The 21552-nt window shown below is 37.4% G+C and overlaps 1 protein-coding gene across 5 annotated transcripts in view; it reads left to right on the top strand.

Annotated features, from left to right (window-relative positions):
- The window catches only part of NSMAF (neutral sphingomyelinase activation associated factor), a 37446-nt gene that overhangs the window by 202 nt on the left and 15692 nt on the right, over window positions 1–21552 (top strand). For 3 of the 5 annotated variants that reach the window (XR_008970730.1, XR_008970731.1, XM_057397845.1), the window contains exons 2-14: window positions 10917–11006; window positions 11104–11182; window positions 11272–11339; window positions 11420–11456; window positions 13073–13123; window positions 15494–15565; window positions 15937–15984; window positions 16079–16131; window positions 16598–16727; window positions 17690–17761; window positions 18600–18708; window positions 20015–20191; window positions 20940–21019. Coding sequence is in view for 3 of the 5 variants with exons in the window: in XM_057397845.1 (XP_057253828.1) it covers window positions 10917–11006; window positions 11104–11182; window positions 11272–11339; window positions 11420–11456; window positions 13073–13123; window positions 15494–15565; window positions 15937–15984; window positions 16079–16131; window positions 16598–16727; window positions 17690–17761; window positions 18600–18708; window positions 20015–20191; window positions 20940–21019 (1066 nt within the window). In the remaining 2 variants the exon portion in view is untranslated. Of the gene's footprint in view, window positions 1–10916; window positions 11007–11103; window positions 11183–11271; window positions 11340–11419; window positions 11457–13072; window positions 13124–15493; window positions 15566–15936; window positions 15985–16078; window positions 16132–16597; window positions 16728–17689; window positions 17762–18599; window positions 18709–20014; window positions 20192–20939; window positions 21020–21552 lie in introns of those variants that run through there. The other 2 variants (XM_057397846.1, XM_057397847.1) reach the window with 2 other exon arrangements.

The raw sequence follows: 21552 nt of genomic DNA, 5'->3' as shown, positions 1-21552 counted from the left end.
CCGTCTCCCTCACCGCTTAGGGAGACCCGGGGGGCGGGGGCCCGGGCCCGGCGGAGCCCTGCGGCCGGCAGGACTGCCAGCAGAGGGTCTGGTCCGCTGGTTGCAGCGCAGCGCAGCGCCGGGACGGGGGTCAGCGGCTGTGCACGGCGTGTTGCTGACGGTGTTGTTACTGTGTGAACCAGCTGGCTAATGATTCCCGAGAGTTAGGGCTCGGATAGGCCGTAGAATAGACCTGGGGAAATACGAATGCTGATCGCCTTTCATAAATCGCATGAAAATAGCGTTTGTAGGTTTCTGTTTATTTCTTTATTGTCAGTTGTGTTCGTGGCATGGAGTTGGAGCTCTGCTTTACTATGGGTGCAGTTTATTTGGTTTTTTTTTCCTGAACATTATAATCAGCGTATCGTTAGCCCTTAAATTATAGACTCTGTGCTGGCTCTTTAAAGTGTTGAATTCAATAGTCCATTCCTGCTTTCTGACTCTAGTCTGTATTTTACGCTCCTGTGGCTAGCTGAACGTACAACAAAGGCTTCTCACGCGTGCCCTAGTATATCCTGAATCAACTCTCTTATTTTTAGGTAGTGTCCAGCTTTCTTTGATGTGGCTTATCTATATCTGGTTTGTCATGAAGTTTCAAAACCCTTTCCTGTGGTAGTATTGCCATGTTGGGAAATCTCTGAGGTGAGAGTGATAGGTCAGCCTGGGTCAGACAGTGGAAGGACACAGGTGTCTTTTCTGGAGGGACCAAGACTCCCCAGCTGGCTCCCATTGCAGGTACCAGGAAGCCAGCAGGCACAGGACAAGAGAGACTTGTTACTATACAAGCCCTGTGCAAATTCCTGCTGCAGGTTTGCTGGTCACACAGTACTGTTTATTGTTGGTGAGAAAAGCACATGACAAAGAGCTTGGCTCACTTTGTCAATATAATTTCTGATTCATAGCTATTCAGCCTGCGAAGCTACTGTAACTCTTGAAGTATTGTTGGAGTACAGACATTGGCGGGCTGCTGTGGTTTCAGTTGTGTATGAAGGGCTGATGGAGAATGGACAAACTTCCTGTGCAGAAAGAAAAGTGAACAGTTTTTAATTTTGAAATAGAAAAAGTATATAGAAAGTGAGAATGACTATATTAGCTGTGTTAAGGATTTAATGTAAATAGTCTCCTTTTTTATTGAGAAGCTGAGAAAAAGCCAAAACTCATCAGACTTGTCACAAAGAACTCAAGTGGGAACTAAGTCTTTTCTAAAAAGCCCTGAAAACAACCCCAACATATCAATATGCGTCAGCATTACTGATATGCAGTTATTGAAAGTCTCTAATGAGAAATGTTTTTCTTTGCTCATTGTTGGAAGCATTTTAGGATAATCTTATTTGAGTTTGTAATATAAGCACTTCATGAAAGTCTTGTTCTCATTTGCACTGATAGGTTTTTGTCTAAGTATCTGCAGTGTCATTTCTTTTCTTCCACTTGACGAACAATTAATATCTGTGTAAAATAAAAGTAATTTTCTATATATTTTGTACCTTATATGAGGTATTTCACCGTCCTTGTCTTCCTATGCTTCTCTGAATTGGGTTATCTTGAAAACAATTAAGTGATTTAAAAGATTTTGGGCTCTGAAGTAGCAAATGAGAAGTATCAATTTTTTCCTCATAGTTCCGCTTAAAACAACAGCAAAAAAGCAACAACAACAACAAAAAAAAAACACCCAGCTTTTTATCACCTAATTGATTGGGTAGCCTCAGACAGCTTTTCTTTTTGCTTACTGGGTAACTGTTACAGACACCAACTCCTGCTTCATAGCTTCTCATGATTTATGTAACCTTGGTGTAGGTACTTCCTAGTGAGATGACGAAGACTTTTTGAAGCTTTGTGGCAACTGCATTTCTGATGTGGTTGGTTGGTTGGTTTGTTGCTGCTACTACAAAAATACAAGCTGTAAAAGTTCTGGCTAAGAGTACCATGGAACTTAGTAGGCAAAAGGTTAATCATCTTATGCAGTTGCTTTAGGGGGGAAGCAAGATCAGATTGGTTTTAAGTGATCTGAAAAAATTACTTCCTCTTAACTAATCAGTTGAACTGCATTAATACCTGGTTACATAAACCTGCTTTTCTATGAGCAGTTTTCTAGAAGAAAACAAGAAACCACTGAAATGTCCTGTGTGTGCACACTGATAACAAGGAGCAGGTTTTACTTTACATTTGATTAAATAAATCCATCTCTCTACTGAGCAGGGTTTATTCTGGCAGGAATTTTGCCTTCAAATTCACCCATATCATGTATCTGTTTCATCTGTGTTTATCGCTGTTTTTGCCCAGGTATTCAGAGTAAAGAAAGCTAAGATATGTCCCTTTGTGTAAGGGTGTGTGCGCACTTACCCAATTTATTTAATACCTAAAATATTTAGCATTCATTAACAGGAATTCTTTTTTACAAATAATTGTAGTTGCAAAACTTGAAATTGACTGTTGTGCTGTTTGGCTCAGAAGGTTGTTGCTCTCTTTATAACTGAGTTCTTGGTTCTGTTGGTGGTTTGCCCAAACATGGCATTGATACAGAGACTCTTTATAACAGTTCTGCTGTTTTGTCTTGCATGTTGATTGGCTTCCTGTTTGAGCGGTTTTTCTCTTCTGCTGGGAACATCACTCACACGAAGCAACCAACTGGCAGCACATGTAGGCCCTTGGATGGCTCTTTTATATGATGGCTGCTTCAGCATTTGGGTATTTTTTGGGAAATCTGTGCCCTTATCTTAATCTCTTGGGACAAAATACACATAATGAAGGCTTTTATTCAGATGTCAGCAAATGAGTCCTACAGCTTGTCTGTAGATACTTTGCTTTCATTAGAAAGAGGTTTAATTTGAGAACTGGTTTTATACAGCTGTGGGCTGCTGCTGGATTGGGCTAGCATGCTTTTTGTCCTTGGCAATGTCCTTCCGTTATCAGGATTGTACTTCCCATATCTTGTCCAGTGACTGTGCAAGGTGTGTTGGATCAGTCACTTGACATCTTGTGTCCAAGTACATTTCCAGCATGCACTTCCCTGAAGTGATGGAAATGGTGAAAATTTAAAGTGGGATCTGTGGGGTACCTTCTCTGAGTGGTATAAACAGGATTTTGCCAAGACACTGGTTAATGCATATTCATTCCTGTTTCCAGTTTGAACAAGTCCAGTGATTCAGTTGTTGAGTGACATTGGTATATCAAATGTGGGTTTCTTGGAAGTTTTATTTTGTTGTTTTATGTCCCTTCCACCATGTTGTTAGATCTTAGATGAGATCTTTTCAAACTGGAGTATAGATGGACAGGCACATCAAGCAAAGTAACAGTAAAATTCTCAAGTAGACTTAAGCCTGATACAATGCACACTTTATTTGGAGGATATTTTTATGGCATCTTGGCAGGACTTGTAAACCTCAGGGTGTAGTTTGTAAAGTGTGATTCTCTTTGTTGCATACTCTGAACAATGCTAGGAATGTTTGGGTACCATTTGGATTTCCATTTGGAAATCCATTTGGATTACCATTTGGATGTAGGGAATGACATCATTGGAGGTGAAGTTTTGCAGATGTTTTTCTGCTACTTAGTGATGTGCCTAGTTTTCCTGAATGTCTTGGGTGTGTTCTTGACTCATATTCATCAGCTCTTTTCTAAGTGGCAGTTATATGGGAGCTTTTTGAAAAAAGGCAAAAATAAACAAGTAATTTTCAATTTTGTATTTAGAAGAGAGCAACCAGAGTTCTTAAGTACTTTGTTCATTTACCAACCTTCCCCCCCCCCCCCCGTCACTCTTATCTTTCTGCTGCTGTATATTAAGTTCTCTTATTTTCTTGGCAAGGTACGGGGCTCCCTTTTTTTTTGTCTTCCCCTGAAGCTGCTTCTCAAACCAATACCAATTCAGTTCACAAGAAAATACATTCCATACCACTTCCATATAAATTTTTCAGATCTCCTTAGTATAATTTTTCTGGGACAGTACATACAGGAATCTGAAACTAGTCTTTAAGCAAAAATATATTAGCATGCTTTAATTTACCTCTCCCCTTAAGTGTAGGTGCTTGCTTACCTCTTGAGCTCAAACAGCTCTGTCATACACTATTAAAGGATTAATTAACTGTACTCTGCCAGGTTCTGTATACGTCTAACACTGGGTGGGAATTGAAGATGTTTCAACATAAAATCTGTTAAAGCCTTCATTAAAATTATCCAGAGGAGGGTGTGGAGGTCTGTGTGACAACATTAGACTGATTATCCACTGCCTTCCCTCCTGCCCCCCCCAGCATACATCCCTAGACAGACAGACACAACAGTGACTGAACAGTCTTCCTTATGTTTCAGGCTTGGGAAGCTCTTTAAAGTTGTTTGCTGTATGAATTGTTATAATAGAAAATGTTCCCTTACCTAGCATGTTGAACTGTATTGGTGGAGAAAGCAAGGATTTACTGTGAAGGTGGTGAGGCACTGGAACAGGTTGCCCAAGGAAGTTGTGAATGCTCCATTCCTGGCAGTGTTCAAGGCGTGGACGCTCTGGACAGAGTCTTGAGTGACACAGTGTAGTGTGTGGTGATCCTGTCTGTGGCAGGGGTGCTGGAACTAGATGATGTTAAGGTCCTTTCCAACCCTAACTATTCTGTGTTCTTCTTCACACACACCCCCATCCCCCCCAAAACTGCTGCTGCTGCTGTTGATTTTGAATACAGGGTTTGAATTACACCTGAGATGTAACAGCCTAAGTTCTCTTTCACTCACTGTAAAGGTCAGGGTTTTGCCCTGGTGGCAGGGGTGATTACCGATTCATTTCATCCTGGAAAGTGAAACTGCCTCTTTCTGTGTCTCTGACAGCAGAGCTGGCCACCTTGTTCTTGTTTCTGACCCCTTCATGCTGTACCATCTTTGGTACTTCATGTTTGCTTCCATGGCCTGATGTTACTAAATCTGTGCAGAACTGTCCTGGGGGGACTCCACAGCTCTGAAAAGAAGCTTGTGTTCTGATCTATTTGCTAATGTGGTAGGTTTTCCAGTCAGAAGTGGATGGGCTCCTCAAGTATAAGTAGTTTTCTGAGGTATTACAGTTTGGTGGGCTAGGTTGGACCAGTGAGGCTACCCTTTCCACCTCACACTTCCCCCCCAACAGCCCCTTAAATTCCAATTTTCACATGTATTAAGAAAATACAATCTTCTTAGATATTTTCTGAAAGCTTGTTTGCTGTTGAAGAGACTTTGAGGATGAAGACCAGACTGTTAAGAAGCTATATTATAAGGCATTAAGTATCTTTCAGACTCTTGCCCTTTATAGGTACTTTCGTGTGGTTTGAGCTTTATTTGAAATTCTTGTCTAATTTGTCTTTTATTTTCATTGTCAAAATAATATTTTTTTAAAATAGTCTAAAATGTCAAGCTCAATATGCAAGAGAAAAGGGTAAATGAGCCCTGAAGACATGATGCAGCTTACTAACTTCAGTCTGTTGTGAGCCATTAAGACCACAAAATATGTGAACATAAATCTGTGAAATATGTCTTTATTAGGAGACCAGCATAAAAATATCCTGTAATACACATTAAGGTGTGAGCTTTATTGCTTATTTTAAAGGATTTTGTGTCAACAGATACTTGAGTTGCTTTCCAAAAGAAGGTATAGCATGATCCTTCTCTAAGTAGATTTTTAATAAACACTGATTAAATTATTTATACTTGGGAATTTTCAAGTATGCTGGGTTACACATTTTGAAAATAGATTAAAATTAATCACTTGCTGATGATAAGAAAAATATCTCAAACTCGATCTCTTATATTTGCCTGAAACAGTAGTTTCTTATATTTGGTATCAGAATTGACAAAATGATATTTGTGTTGTAGTAATACAAAGTTTCAGAACAGCAGGCAAATGTCGAAGATTCCTTTGAGTTTTCTTAAACCCACAACTGTTTGTGGTAGTATCTGAAAAAAAAAACAAAAAACCAAATCAAACGACAAAACAACCAGTTCTGTTTCTAGCTCTTGCTTATAATTTAAACGGACAAAAAAAAAAAAAATCTTTTTCATTTTATATATGATAGTATTTTTTTTATATTTCCCACTTAATACTTATGGTTTGCTTTTATAGATAGATAGATATGGGGTTTATTTGGAGGAGGGAGAGATGGGGACAATTACATTATTGAAGTTGTCCAGTCATTCTCATTGGAAGACCAGCTTACCTACCTAATTGCTGAGGTTAAGAGAGGGCTGGGGGTCTATGTCCTGGGGTCAGACTTAAAGGCAAGAAAGGGTAGACTGGGAACAGACTTGCTTGGTCTTGATTTGACATTGGCTTTGTGATCCAGGCTGTTTTTCCAGGGCAGTGTGCAAGTCATAGGTTTACAATATGTGCTGTTAATTACTCAGCACAGGGAACACTGCAGCTCTTCAGTGGCTGAAAACCAACATACAGTTCTCAACTCTTACAGATTTCATCAGTTTCTCATATAGGGTATCATGCATTCCCCTCCTACTGTTATATGTTGGTTTTCTGGTTGGTTTTGATTTTGTAGGGTTTTTCCTTTCTGTCATGTGCATAAGAATTCAATTACTCTTTTAGATCCGCATTAAGTGTGCATACAGATTCCTGTTGCAGAACTACAGAGCAGTTGATAGTATATAAATTTCGTATGACGGTCATCTTGATATCACAAGTGTCTTTGGAATACCTTATCTAAGCTTTTTGGAAGACAGCCTGAGGTCCAACTGCTTAGTTGTATGCCGAAGAGCCCCACTTCTTTAATTGTATAGTTATTGTGATTGATTTCCTATTTTTTCAGGCCTTCACAACACAGTGTTTGCCTGCTCATGCAACATACCGGAGACTGATCTGTTCTCTTGCTGTCTGTAAACACTTGTTAAACCTCCTGAAGTACCATCCTGTGTAGTGATGGTTCTCAAGAGGGACCCTGTTGATACAATAGCTATCAATGGCTGTATTATTTACATGGAAGAAGTCTGTTCTGTGAAGATAAGAAGCACTGTCTGTATTCTAGTAACATCTGATGAAACTCTACTTCTTTTTTTAACAACTCTGTGGATCATTAACACAGACAAATGAAATTTAAGTACTTAAGCAGTAAGGACTGAGATGAATTGAGAGATTCTAGAAGGTTATTCCAGAGATCATGCTTCATAATCTCCAAAGTTCATAATTAGCAGTGATTTGAACTTGTCTATCTTTGCTAGCCAGTAGTTGAGATGCAAGTCTGAAAGTTTTTGTTCCACTTCTGGTATCATAACTAGAACTTGAAAACATATTTGTAGAAGTGAAGGTAAGAGGGAGTATTCTCATGAGCTTCAAAAGAGAACAGCAAGAGAAAAGGAGATGTGAAAAGCTCCAGGGAGCTGTAACACACTGGCAGTATCATGAAAAAGAGTTAAAGGTAGACTTGGTATGTGTATGCAAACAGTTGGACTCCAGGAAAAAGTATAGCAGTATTTCTCCTTAACTAATGATATCTTTAATTATGCATACTTTTGTCCTGGTGAAGAAACAGACATTTCAAATTGTGTGGTTTGAGGGATATGATACTTTATGGCCAAGAAAGGTGGATTTTTGAAAAGTGAAGTTTTTGTGACGGGATCGTTGGAATGGGTGCTTGAGAAGAGTAGAGGTAGGTGATTGTACTTGTGGAGATTTGATGTCAGGCTCTGCCTGCCGAAGTGACTCATCAGCCTGGAAATGTGGTTAGAGTAAACGGACTTGCAAGTTAGAGAGTAGCAGTAAGCACAGAAATGCTTGTAAGAAGGACCACCTGGAAAGCTCTGTGGAGAACGTGGCGGAGTGAAGATAAAATGTGGAAAATGTACTTGACCTACATGACATACAGTTTTTGGAGAAAGTGCTTAACAGCTGCCAGCAATACAACCCTTTCTCAAGATGGCAAAGCAGAGATCAGAAAGTGATCATGAGATTAGGGCACAGGAGGTCGCTGGTCTCCAGCAAGGAGCTTTAACTGGATACTGTAGTAGTCATATGGGAAAGACACAGTCTAACAGCAAAAGGGTAAACTGGATGCTGCTACGAAATACTGTATTTAAAAGGGAAGAAACCTGTCATTTCCCACAGTACCTAGTTAGCCTATGTGAAGAGCTTATCTTGAGTTTTTGTGTGTAGCTTGTGTTGTGTTTTTCATGAAAGCATCCGATTCAGCAGGCATAAGGAGTATGCCAGGTAAAGTGTACCTCAGATCCTTCCCAATAGCTCACAGCTTCTGCTTTTGGGAAGGTGAATTGGTGGATAATGTGTTGAATATAAAGATACAGTAGTTTATGGGGGTTGGTTATCCTGAAAACTTTGAAAAAGAGCTCTAGCTTTATGTATTCTCGCTTATGTAATCATGTTGTAGTTACTGTGAATAACAGAGGCAATGTTTTGATTTAAACACATGGCTTATCTTGAATAGATGGGTTCTTGCATTTACCAAACACTTAAAAGGGAAGTCTGTTAACTACCAGTGCTGCCAACTTGTGGATTTAGAAAGACTATAAAAATGTAGGGAGTTTGTCAAAAGAATGGGTGGAGACAAAGAAAAGAGACCAAGAATGAAGAACTTCAGAAATCAGTTCTGTTGACCAGGCGTTACCTTGGAAGTTACCAGTTTCCTTGGAACAAAAATTGGGTGCCCATGAAAGTCATTGCTGTGAAGCTGATTGTTCCCTATGTCAATAGTGTCTGTTCCCTGATAAAAGAGAGTAGAAGAATATATATATTAATATTTATATATATTTCATATATATTTATATATATATATGAATATATATATATAAATATAAATTTATATATATATATAAATATACCATAGTGTATAGTATATTTACAATATAGGCTACATATATCAAAATACATATATATATTTCAAATAAATTTGTATATTACCTTTGTTCCTAACCTTTTTTTATTTAAATATTTTGGCTTGTGGCTAATAAGCTGATTGTATGCACTTATATTAGAAAGAAAAGCATTCTGATGATGTATTTCTCTTTACATATCCTAACATAGCTTTATTAAATAACTTTCAATCAAAATGTGATAGTATTTGCTGGATCTGAGTTTGCAAAATCCCCAAAATTTTAAGTTTATCCCAGACAATTTCAACTGTGTGACGTGTTGAAAAATGGGATTTTATGGTAACTGTGTGGAACATGGTATGGTTTCATACTCCTCTTCCCCCTTACCTTGTAGACTGTTTCTACCTCCTGTTTTAGCTTCCTGAAGGTGAGTGAGCAAAATAAATATGAAAAGAACAATTTGGCCCCTTCAAAAGCCCCAAGGCCTCAGAAACTTAGAAATTCCGTTTACACCTGTTATAAGACATGCTTTCATAGGTGGCAGGAATTTTGAAGAACAGACTTTGGGGAGAAATAGAAGGCAACTGAAGTTAAGTCTTTTGAGAAAGGATACATGAAGGCATAGCCCCTATAACCCTAGTGGAAACTGGAGATGCTCAAGAACCTTACAATAACAGCAACTGGGGTAGAGGCTGAAGAGACTGAGATGCGTGGTGAATTTTCTGAAGTTTTGTATGGCATATATTGTTCTAACTCATATGTTTTGTAACGTTATAACATCATTTGTTTCTTAATGGCATCGTAAAATACCTGTTTTCAAGAAAGAAGCGGTAAAGACAATGCCATTTTGAAAAAGCAGCAGAGCATTAGTACAGAGTGTCTTGGACACACATGCAGTTTTGAGTATGTTGACCCACTGTTACTTGTATTTACAGTAAACCTTTATTGTTGTATTCTGTTTAATATAACAGTCACAACACAAATCTTAGTTGAACAAGATATGTTTTCCAATAACTCTGTTTTTTTTTTTTAATTATGAAATATGCTTTCTTAACAAGCAGGCTATTAAGTACATACAGTTCATTTTGTGAACTTTTGACACCTTTACTGCTGTTTGACTACTGCTCTGGGGACATTTGATGTTTATTAGCACTGTCACGGGCATTTCTTGTGGAGCACATCATGAACACAGTACAAAAAGCTCAAAGAGTGGATGTGAGTAAATGCTAAGAACTTCTGCTGATCATGCCACCGCTGCACACAAACAAGATGGTGTGCTTCCAACTGAAGTGATAGATGTTTCTGCTCCTCCTTTTGTGCCAATACACACTGCACTCCCCACAGCTGAAAACATAGGTGACCCTGTGTTCGCCCTGTTAGTATTGTTGGTGTGTTTTAATCACTTACAGCAGTTTAAGTCAAGTTGTTAGAGAACAGTTTCATGTTGTATCTAAACTAGCCTATTTGCATTTACCTCCTCCTTACTATGATCCTGCAGTTAAATACTTTAGAAGATTTCAGAGGTTTTATTGTTATTATTTGTTGTTATTGAAGTTTCTTGTCTATTGGATTAGTCCATAAACTTAGTCTTCCCGTGGGGTTGAAGACGCACTGGTACAGAGGAAATGCAGAAATGTGGTTACAGAGAAAGGTATTGTTTCCTCAGAGGGTATCCATTGGGTGGCTCAGCCAATGTAATTTGGCTTTGCTTTAAAAAGGTCTGATCTCCTCCATTCCAAGCAGTTAGTTCCTGCCTCTCCTTTTGTGTTATTGCATACTTTGACAGGCATATGCTGATCGGGCTTAAGCTAATGTTTAATGGGTGGAAAGCCTGGCTGTGTTAGGGCAGTTCCCACCTAAGACATATGAACAGAATCAAATACGTAACTTTATATATGTTGGAAGAGCATCAGTCAGTCTTCCTCATGCATATACAAATTTTCCATATGGGTTTGTTCTTTTAAAAAGTTAATTCATTTTGGGGGGGATGTGGCACAGCACAGAAATTGGTGAAGACTTCCCAAACACTTTATAGAATTTCTTAAGAACTGTAACTATTACAGTGTTTTCTTTTTGAATAAATATTTTTTATTTATTTGTAGGTTTTCACTCCTTCTTCTTAACCTGGAAGAATATTACTTTGAACAGCACACAGCTAATCATATTAAAAATAAAGGTTGCAGAGATGAAAGGTACAAAACTCTTAATACATTCATTTACTAGAGTTGTTTTAGTCTCGTGGATCTCTAACACATACACAACTACTTTCTTTTTTATTATTCCTTTTAGAAAATTCAGAGGGTCTCTAAAAATCTGTTCAAAGTCAATAATTTTTGAACCTGATGACAATATCCAACCTATTATAAAGGTAAGCAATGTGAATTTACAATTTCTTGGTAATTTAATATTCTCTTTATAAAGCTTTTAAGAGGTATGTATTTTTATAACTTGCTGCAGATACCACTGAGAGACTGCATTAGTATAAAAGCCCCAGAAGATAGTGAAGCAAAGAACCCTTTCACACGGTACGTGAATTTGAGTTACATATTTAACTCCTTTTAAAGCTGAAATGGCCATCACTTCAATTATCTTTTTTACATTTTAGGGATTCATCTGGAGGGATTTCTGTTGTATGTAATCAGGTAAGAACTGCATATAACAGATTCTTGATATATAAATGAGCAAGGTTATGTTCTTTAATGGTGTCTTTCTCAAAGCTGGTGTCTTTCTCAAAGCTGGAGTCTTAGGGTGGGGGGTTAACTGGAAACAAAACTAATTAGTGTCAAAAATTTAGCATTAATGTGAAGCTGTTGATACTGGGAATATTCAACTGTTAATGACTTTATTAAGTCATTCATTTGATAAAGTGAACTTTTCACACTGTGCATTTTATAATGGCGCTTAGGGCAATTTTAGAATTGAATGAAAAAGGAGAATAGACTGAAATAAAACTGGTTATTAATCATCTTTGGTCTTGCTATATTGCTTTCTTTTACTTCCTGCAGCGTGTAGTGGTAATGGCAAGGCCATCTTGATCCTTGCATTTCAGCTTTGTGGAAACATTGGACTGTGCTGTATGTCCACAAAATAATTTTTGGTAGCTGTCCTGAAATACTGGGTTGAAGCTTCAATCATAAGTTGACATTAATTTGGATATGTTCATAGTTAACCAAGGGAATATACTTCAAACTTTGATAAATTGCAGCTGATAGGTGTTCCAAAGCTATACAAGTTTCCAAAAAATGTTCATGTTTTCATTTCAGGAAAGAACAGAGATAAGATGGAAATATCCTTTTAAATATTCTAGCATCTTTGTAAAATCTCTTTAGCAATATCTAAAATTGATAGCTTTGCTTAGTTAAGCACTGCTGCAGTCAAAAATGAACTCAAGCATTTAATATTATCTATACTGGAGAAGTTTGTGGACCATGTTAAAGTATTCAGTATATTTAATTTCATCTTGAATCTGCTTCTGTGAAGAATATTGTGTAGTCAAGGTTTCTTGTGTTGCCATTTTTTTGTGTATTAAGTATATGTAGAGAAGGTATTTCCCATATGAAGACACCCTAAGAAACTTAGGGCTGTTCAGCCTGGAGAAGAGAAGGCTGCGGAAGACCTCATAGCAGCCTTCCAGTATCTGAAGGGGGCCTACAAGGATACCAGAGAGGGACTCTTCAGCAGGGACTGTAGTGACAGGACAAGGGGTAATGTGTTTAAACTAGAACAGGGGAAGTGCAGGTTATATACAAAGAAGAAGTTCTTCACTGTGAGGGTGGTGAGGCACTGGAACAGGTTTGCCAGAGAAGTGGTAAATGCTCCATCCCTGGCAGCTTTCAAGGCTAGGCTGGACAGAGCCTTGGGTGACATTGTCTAGTGTGAGGTGTCCCTGCTCATAGTAGGGGGGTTGGAACTAGATGATCTTAATGTGCTTTCCAACCCTAAGCATTCTATGATTCTATGTAAGTAAGTAAGCCTCAACTAAATTGGACACTTGCCCCCTTTGCAGTTAACTGCCATAAACTAGATGATCTTAACAAGATAATCATAACTAGATGATCTTAAGGTCCTTTCCAACCCTAATTATTCTGTGATTCTATAATTTTCGTTGGTTCTCTGCAGTTTCTCTGGGGTAGCTAAAGCAAGATACTGAAACCCAGTGTTTGCTTGCTTAAGCAGCATTCCTAGCTTTGCATTTGTCAGTACTTCTGATTTTATTATTTTTTAAGGACTGAAACTGTGACATTTCTTACTCTTCCAGGTTTTTCTCATTAAAGAAAGAAACATCATTGCACCCTATAAAACAGTAAGAGTGAGTATACTTTTTTTCCTATTCTCAGCAAACTAATGTTTTGCAAGAATTTATGTTCTCATTTCTGAAAGAGTAAGATAATTATCATTTGAGGAATATAACAACAAAGCTTTTAAAAAAGGTAATTGCGCATATTGATAAAACAAGTGTTCGAATTCTTCTTCAATGGGTTTGTGATATTTCTTGGAATGCAGACTTTACACTTGCTACTTGCCTTGATGTGCAGCTCTGGGCTCAACAGTCAGAGCTGGCTGCTAGTATTCAGTGGATGCTGCATCCTGGATAAATGATGGCTTCTCAGTTTTGCTTACACCCGAGATGAGAGATTTCCCATCTGGGTGCTTCACAGTTGAAAGAAATGGCAGATGAAGCTGCTCACAGCAGAAATCAGAGCTTGCTTCTGGTTGCATTCTGCTGATGGGGGTGGCTCTGCTCTGATTCTGAGCTTGGATGCTGTAAGGCATAGAAGTAAGGGTTTTCCAGCTGGAGTATGCGATGTCTTAACACACAAACACAAAATGAAAACGCAGGGTCATTAAACGCCATATTTGCCCAAGAATTGAAACACACAGAATTGTGTTTCTCTCTTACTTGTTCAAGTAAAAAATATCAAGTGTGATGGAATCCATAAATTTGCTTTACTGTAATGAACAACAAAGAGGCAATGGATGATCTCTGCTCTTTCAGCAACTGCTTTAGATTGGTTTTGTGATTAGATCTGTCTCTAAGCTAGGATTTTTGAATGTTTTTGTTTCTTTGCTTGCTTTATGCCATTAATTCTTCATGTTTTGAACATTTTCTCTTCTAGTCCTTCTATTTTCTGTTTTGCCTCCATGTGCAAGATTTATTAAGTATACAAATATCATGGTGCCAACAAAGTGAAAAAGAAAAGAGTCAAAAGGGCTGTTCTGAAAACCTTTCACATTATTTTCCTCTAAGTCAGATTCAGGCATACCTAAAACATTCCTGACAGTAAACCATTACGATTTACTTCACAAAAGTTCACAAAAGTTTGCCTTCAGTAATTTCAGATATTTTTTTTTTCTCTGTTGCTGATAATTAATTTCTGTTTGAATTGTTGCCAGTTCTGGATATGTCACTGAGTGCTGAGATTCAGTAGTACATTTTATCTTCCATGTCATGCATTGGTTGGTTCAGATCAATTACAAAATACTGAGCTATTGTCTTTGTATATGACTGGAGAGCTACAGAGAACCACTCACAAAAGCTTTTACATTGTTGGCTGTAAGCAATCCTTGTAGACCATCCACTGGGTTTTCTGAGAGTCATGCTTTCCATGATGACAGAAAATGGTGCTCTGGGTGAAATGTTAAAAGTGTTTCATCTAGGTTGCTACTGAATTTCATGACTCCCTTTACTCCATCTCTATTTGCTTCCTGAAGCAGGCTTTTTTCTTGGGTTTCTGTCAGTTCAGCTAGATCATACATTATACTGAAGATCGTCTAGATTTTCATGTCTTTTTTCTTCAATTTTAAATTAATCCCATCATATCCACTGTCTTCATGTAGTCTTACTTATAAATTTTTGGTTTTGGTTTTGTTTGTTTGTTTTTTTTTTTGTTTAGCCTGAGAAATTACAAAACCCCCCAGAAATGTGTTGATACAGTCTTCTACTACATTCAGGGGTCACCAAGGGATCTCACCACCTTTGCTAAATAAGAGTTATGTGTAAGAGATCTATTGATTCATTGATCAGTGCACATACTTTTAATATATTACAGTCAAAACCAGAAATACATGTTATGAAACAACATTTAAGCTAGAAAAACTTCACAGGGGAAAAATGAGTATGCCACATATACTGGGTGCTGTGTTAGTGAGGTTTTTATTAGTGAGTAGTCACAACAGGTTGTAATTGGATTTGGGATCTTTTCAGCTCAAAACTATTTATGTAGAGGAGAACGATAACTTTTATAGCCTAGTCTTTAAAGATTTGATGGTCTAGTATCTTTTGTCTAAAAGATATACAGTAGCTGGCTTAATGTAACATGTTATTTACTAGTTCTATATTTACATGTGTTTACTTGGTATTAAAATAGAGCAGATACTAGTTCTACATTTACTGATGTTTACACTACATTTATCTGTTCACTTCAAAGCTGTTATGTTGCATTGTATTAAATAACAGACTAAATACTGCACAAAGAGCTTATCACAGGGAAGATACAGTTGTAAGGAAAAAAAAAAATCAGGTTTAACATCTGCCTTTGGAATGTTTCAGGTATACTGCAACCTTTGATAGCGTACCTTGACCAGGTTTTACAGTATTTTTCTTTTAGTTTTAATTTTATTTTTTTTTAACTGAGCTTTATTTTAAACTCATTTGTGGTAAATGTACTTTTGGTTTTAGGGTAGAACAGAACACTTATTCCAACTGGATGTTGCTGGAAAGCTAGGAGATGTTGTGCAAACTCTGCATCAGGTGTGTGGTTACTAAACACTTTATTACAACTTTTTTTTTGTGTTTTAATATTTAATGGAGAGCTTTCTTTATTCTCAAGGTGAAAGCTTGGTGAATCTATTTTTGAAATGTAGTAGTTGAACACAGCATCTAGTTCTGACAGCTGTTGTAAGCTACTTGTATTAACTTTTACTACGCAGGATGGCAGTATACAGACAAAGTAATAGAATGACAGTAGCAATGAACAAGCATGTCCTACTTTAAAAACAAATAATAATAGCTCTTTTAGTACTCTGACACCAAGAATGCTCAAAGCCCCCTTAGTTTCTATTGGCTTCTGAGCTGTGTAGGACATCTCTGTGCTGTTTCACTTACAGATTATTTTGCTTCAGCTTTACAGGGCTTCTTGTCTAGATAAGATGGGAGATCAAGCTGCCATGGTAAATATCTGCTTATTCCTGATATCACTGTTTAATAATGAAATTCTGAGTGCATATGAATCTTAAGACTTTTTTTTTTCCCCTTCCACATTAGATAACTGCCATATTGCAATCACGCTTGGCTAGAACTTCGTTTGATAAAAACAGGTATCTTTCTAATTACTTTGTACTGGGAAATTATTCCTCTTGTTGGTTGATTAGTTTGCTGCATCAGTACTTAATATCTTCTTCTTTGGGGCAGCATAAGCTCTCTAATTCAGAGAGTTGTGTTCTCTTATATTCTGAACTATCTGGAACAGAGAATGGGAAATTCTGTATTGCGAAGATGAACGTATTACTTTGTCTCCAAACCATTCTGTTTATGAATTTGTTGCAAATCAGGCATCAGTAAACGCCAAATAAAGCTCTGTATAAAACAGTCAACTGGTTTGCTACTCTGAGGCTGGTGGAAAATGTGGCAACTTTCTGGAGTACCTCTTAAAGTAGAGGTCTCGACAAAGAACTTTCTTTGTGTCTAAAATAGGGTTAGTGAAGTCCCCTTTCTGAAGAATTTAAGGGTAGCTATACCTAAGTAAGAACTGGAGGTAAACTTACTCCTTTTCTTCACTTGTAGATTTCAAAGCATTTCTGAAACGCTGCATATGGAATGTAAAGCAGAAATGGTGACACCACTGGTGACTAATCCAGGGCATGTGTGTGTTACTGATGCTAACTTGTACTTCCAGCCTCTTAATGGATATCCTGTAAGTGCCTCATAGATGGTCTTGCATATGGTATGAGCACACTGCTCCTCTAGTGGACAGTTTTCATTATCTGTATTATTCCTTTTAAATGCACATTGAGCACATCTCCAAGACTCTGTTTTCATTTATAATCAAGCTCCTTGATCTCTGCTGCTGTGTTGCATTCAAGCATATCTCTGGTTCTGAGGCTTTATTCTGTACTGATTTGCTTAAAGTTGACCTCCTCCTGACAAAGCACAAAATGTCCTTTGCTCGTTCCCTATTGATATTTTTAAAGATCACTTTTTATAACACTTCATTTGAGATAAATTGCTTAATTTTACTCTGTGGTGCAATTCCTACCTAGTAAGAGCTTTATATACATTTATTTCATATTGGAAGATCTTAGCTAGGTTTCATATTAAACTAGTATTTTTTTTTCTCTAGAGGAAAACTGAATGCATGTTGCAGATATTACTGCTTTGGAACCTTCTCACAGAAAAAGCAGCGTTAGTCTTAGCAGGCCACTGATATTTGTACGCACACAAGGAAAATTGTATTTCACAGCTGATGACAAAATGCCATTCAATTTCTGTCCACCAGGTGACACCATTGGCAAACAGTTTGCCCCGCAGCTCAGTGGCTTCCTTATTCTTAGCACAGTTTATTGTGTTCTGCTCCTTTCTCTTGCATGATTATTATAACTGGTGACAGACTCGGCTGATAATACATTGCTCGTTCTTTGTTCTTAAACTGCTTTGCTACTCATACAAGAATCAACAGCAAAGACAAGCTTTCTCTTTTTAGTATAACTGTTTAGAACCACTGTTCCACTGCTAAAATGATATGGATGGATATTGTTTTCATATTTCTAGTATCTCTATTCAAGAGAAATTTCATATTGACTGGAGAGGTTAATGTAGAAGAACATAAACCTTCTAGAATATCTCCATCTTTTCTTCCCCCTCCCTTGTTCCCCACAGAAACCAGTAGTACAAATAACACTGCAAAATGTGCATCGCATCTATAAAAGAAGGCATGGGCTAATGCCACTGGTAAGCTCAAATATTACTCTCATTTTAATATCTTGCTGTATATATTTTTTCTTAAAATGACCAGCTGAAACTATGTGCATCATTAGTTAAAAGCTATGCGTTTTTAAAAACTCTGGATTAAAAAGTGAACAGGACTCAGAAGATCCTTTCTGGCTTTTAAGTGTTTTAGTTCCCTGTGCTGTTAAAAGGTTGAAAGCAGGAAGAGTGAAACCTGTCAAGGATGAAAAATGTCTTTCATAAGCAGTCAGTGTAGGGGAAGGTAGAAGGGAGTATCTCCAGGGAGTGATTCATTCCATTTATTTCAAACAGCTATCATCGGATGGAATGAATTACTCTCATGGTGTATTTTCTCTCAGATTTGATTCATGGAGGGAGTTTGATCGCCAGTTTAGATGAGAGTAATGTGGAGTGATGAGTCCCCCTGTACATGACTGAGGAGTAATGAGAGTGCTGCAGTGCGACCTCAGTTGTATGCTTTCAGTGTTTGTACTTTCAGTCTTAAACAAAATTTTTGTCTCAAAACACGTTTAAGATAAATAGACATTTTACTCTGTCTCACTCCATTCACTTATGATATTGCCTGTGATTAATCAATCCAGACAGAGCCAATCTATGGACAGCTATAAAGCTATTTGCTCAACTGGCTGTAAACTGAATGCTTTTATGATTGGAAATAGGAAAGATCAAAATGTTAAACTTTGTGAGCAAAATGTCATGCAGTTTAGAGACTTAAGCTTTAGATGCTAGCTACTGGAATATTCTGTTGAAAAAAAAAAATGAATATTACAGCTTGTCAGTAATTGCTCTCATTTACTTTTTCCCTCCCTTTAACTTTAAGGGACTTGAAGTATTTTGCACAGAAAATGATCTGTGTTCTGACATCTACTTGAAATTCTACAACTATCAAGATCGAGATGAGCTCTATTTCCTTATTGCAACATATATAGGTTTGCAGTATTTATTTATTAATGTAGTTTGTAGTACCTTGTGTGGGGAAATTTGTCTGGGCTTTGCTCTGTTGTTATGTGGGAAGAATGAGAAGAACAAACAGATGTATTAGCCCTAAACATTTTTTAGAAGAAGCAGCAAAGTTCAGAATAAATATTGTGAAGTTGCATATATTCTGTTTGTGTTTGAAGAGCTGAGTATGAAAGGTAAGACAGCATTATTCAAGTGAAACTAATTCTTTTGATTTGTAACTTGATATGCACTCATTGAACACCTCCCCCTAACCCCACTCCACCACCACCACCAGCCTCATTGACCACCTCCCCCTAACCCCACTCCAACACCACCACCAGCCTCCCTATCACCCTCACTCCCCCCAAAAAAACAACACAAAACAGTTTATCTTCAAAGTAATGGGTAAATAAGATCCACTCGGCTAAATTGTGTTTTGCTGAAAGAATACAGACTGCCTTTTGGATGGATACCCCTGGCACCTGCTAAAGTCCAAGTAAAAATCCTGTTAAGAAAGTTCTTGTAACAGCTGGATACCCAGTGCACACATAAATATCTGAACTTTCCTCAGTCTTAGAAGTGGTTGATGAAAGTTACCATTCTGAACCAGTTAATTTCTCATTTTTATTAAATCTTGTATGCATTAATTCCAAGAAAGTGATGCGTATCTTTTGCAGATCATGAACAGAAGCTAACAGGCTTGCATGGTTCCTAGAAAAACAAGGAGAAAAAGAAATCTGACTACAAATAAACATTGCAACTCATGTTTACTGCCAGTATTGAAAGTGTTTAAATCTCATACTATTTTGTTGTTGTACCAGAACTCAGTTATGTTTTATTGAATTTGCATAAATATCCGTTGACATTTTCCCCACTTTACAAAGCAAAGTGGAAAGTCCACAAAGAAATGATTGCTTCCTCTGAGAATCATTTTAATCTTTTAGATTTTCCTTTTAAAAGGAAGTAGATTCTGACACGCGTTTTTGTTATTGAATTAACTGCATGCTGTTACCCTGCTTCAAACTTCATTTTCTGGATAACTTTCAGAGGTGAAATTTCAAGCTGCAGGTGAAGATGGTGATGATGATGATGTAGCTTAGTTCTGTTTGAATAGATCATATTAAAAATGTATAAAGTATGGTAGTTTTTGAAACATGAAGTTGCCATTTAATTCTGACTTGTTCTTTTAAGCACCTCTGACCTTAATTTTTTATATTGCATAATACTAATCATGGTATAATTTGGGGATGAAACTCCAAACCTCAAAACTCTGAATGTTTTCTTTTGTTTTAGAAAATCACATTACAGAGCATACAGCTGAAAGTTATATGTTGCAATGGCAGCGAGGACATATATCAAATTACCAGTATCTTCTTCATCTCAACAACCTGGCTGATAGAAGCTGCAATGATCTCTCTCAATATCCTGTATTTCCCTGGATAATAGCAGACTACTCTAGTTCAGTATTAGGTATGTGGATACAAAAAGGCATGTTAGTGTATCCTGTCCAATGTGAAATGTTTTGGGGAGGAGGGTGTTTACACTGCATAAAGTTCAAGTTACATCAGAATGAACTTGGCATTAGTGATCTTGGATGTTGTGCAGTAAAATGGCTTTTTGTGGAACAAGTTGGATGCACTGAAATGTGTAGAATCCAGGTGTTCTTTTACAATTCTTAGCATTATAAGTTGAAAGGAAGAGGCTAACAAGGCTTGTGCCTAAATTAGGCTTCTTGATTAAGGGTCTTAGTGCAATTTGTATTGGAAGCTTGCCCTTTTGAGAATTGTGTCCCTATACATGGAGTAGAGTAGGGGAATCTCATGCTATTCATCAGCACCCGCTCAAACACTTCAATCTCATAATTTGGTGGGACTTAACTGTAACCTGACAGAATAGTGAACACATAGGAAGAAGACAATAACAGCTGGTTTTGTGCCTCAGCTAGTGGGACCTGTATTGACTAGGTGATGCTAGTTGCAGTAGCTGTCACGTACATGTAGCTACTTGTTCTTAAGCAAGATTATATTTACCTGTTAAGAAGAAATGAATAGCCGTTTACAGTAAGATGATTCTTTTGCAGTAATGAAACAGAGAAAATTACTGGAGAGGTTTGTATTGGGTTTGGGTTTTGTTTTGGTTTGTTTTTTTCTTTTGTTTTAAATATTGATTATATTCCTGTCTAGTAGAATACATAGAGTCTAACTGGTTTTTTTTTTAGATCTGACAAAACCTGAAACATTCCGTGACCTTAGTAAGCCAATTGGTGCCCTGAATAAGGAAAGGCTGGATAGACTATTGGTATGTATATCTTGGCTTTTATGTGCTGCACTTTTTTTGCCTTATACATGTTGTTAATAAAAGGACCTTTATCACGAAAGGGAATTATGTAGATATCTAACACTAACTATAAACCTTGTCTGAGCAAACTTACTTATAAACATACCACATTTATTTTTCAGCTTAGTTTCATCAGTACTGATTTTGTCAGTATTAATTTAAAATTACTTTAATCTGTTTTCTCTCTCTTACTACTGTTTCGTACGTATATGCTTTTAAACGCTTTTACCTCACTTTTAAAATAAACTCCCCAAATCAATTTAATTGTTGTGTTTACATTTATATGGCAGTCACTGAGGTGCTGCAAACATATCGAATCATAGAATAGTTAGGGTTGGAAAGGACCATAAGATCATCTAGTTCTGACCCCCCTGCCTTCTCCAACAGTTCCATGTCCTTTTTATGTTGAGGACACCAGAACTGCACACAGTACTCCAAGTGAGGTCTCACAAGAGGAGAGTAGAGGGGCAGGATCACCTCCTTCAACCTGCTGG

Source organism: Pezoporus wallicus, unplaced genomic scaffold, assembly GCF_028554395.1.
Source record: "Pezoporus wallicus isolate ANWC-B61680 ecotype Strahan unplaced genomic scaffold, APGP_CSIRO_Pwel_v1 contig_227, whole genome shotgun sequence".
Classification (NCBI taxonomy): domain Eukaryota; kingdom Metazoa; phylum Chordata; class Aves; order Psittaciformes; family Psittacidae; genus Pezoporus; species Pezoporus wallicus.
This window is presented reverse-complemented; position numbering and strand designations above follow the sequence as displayed.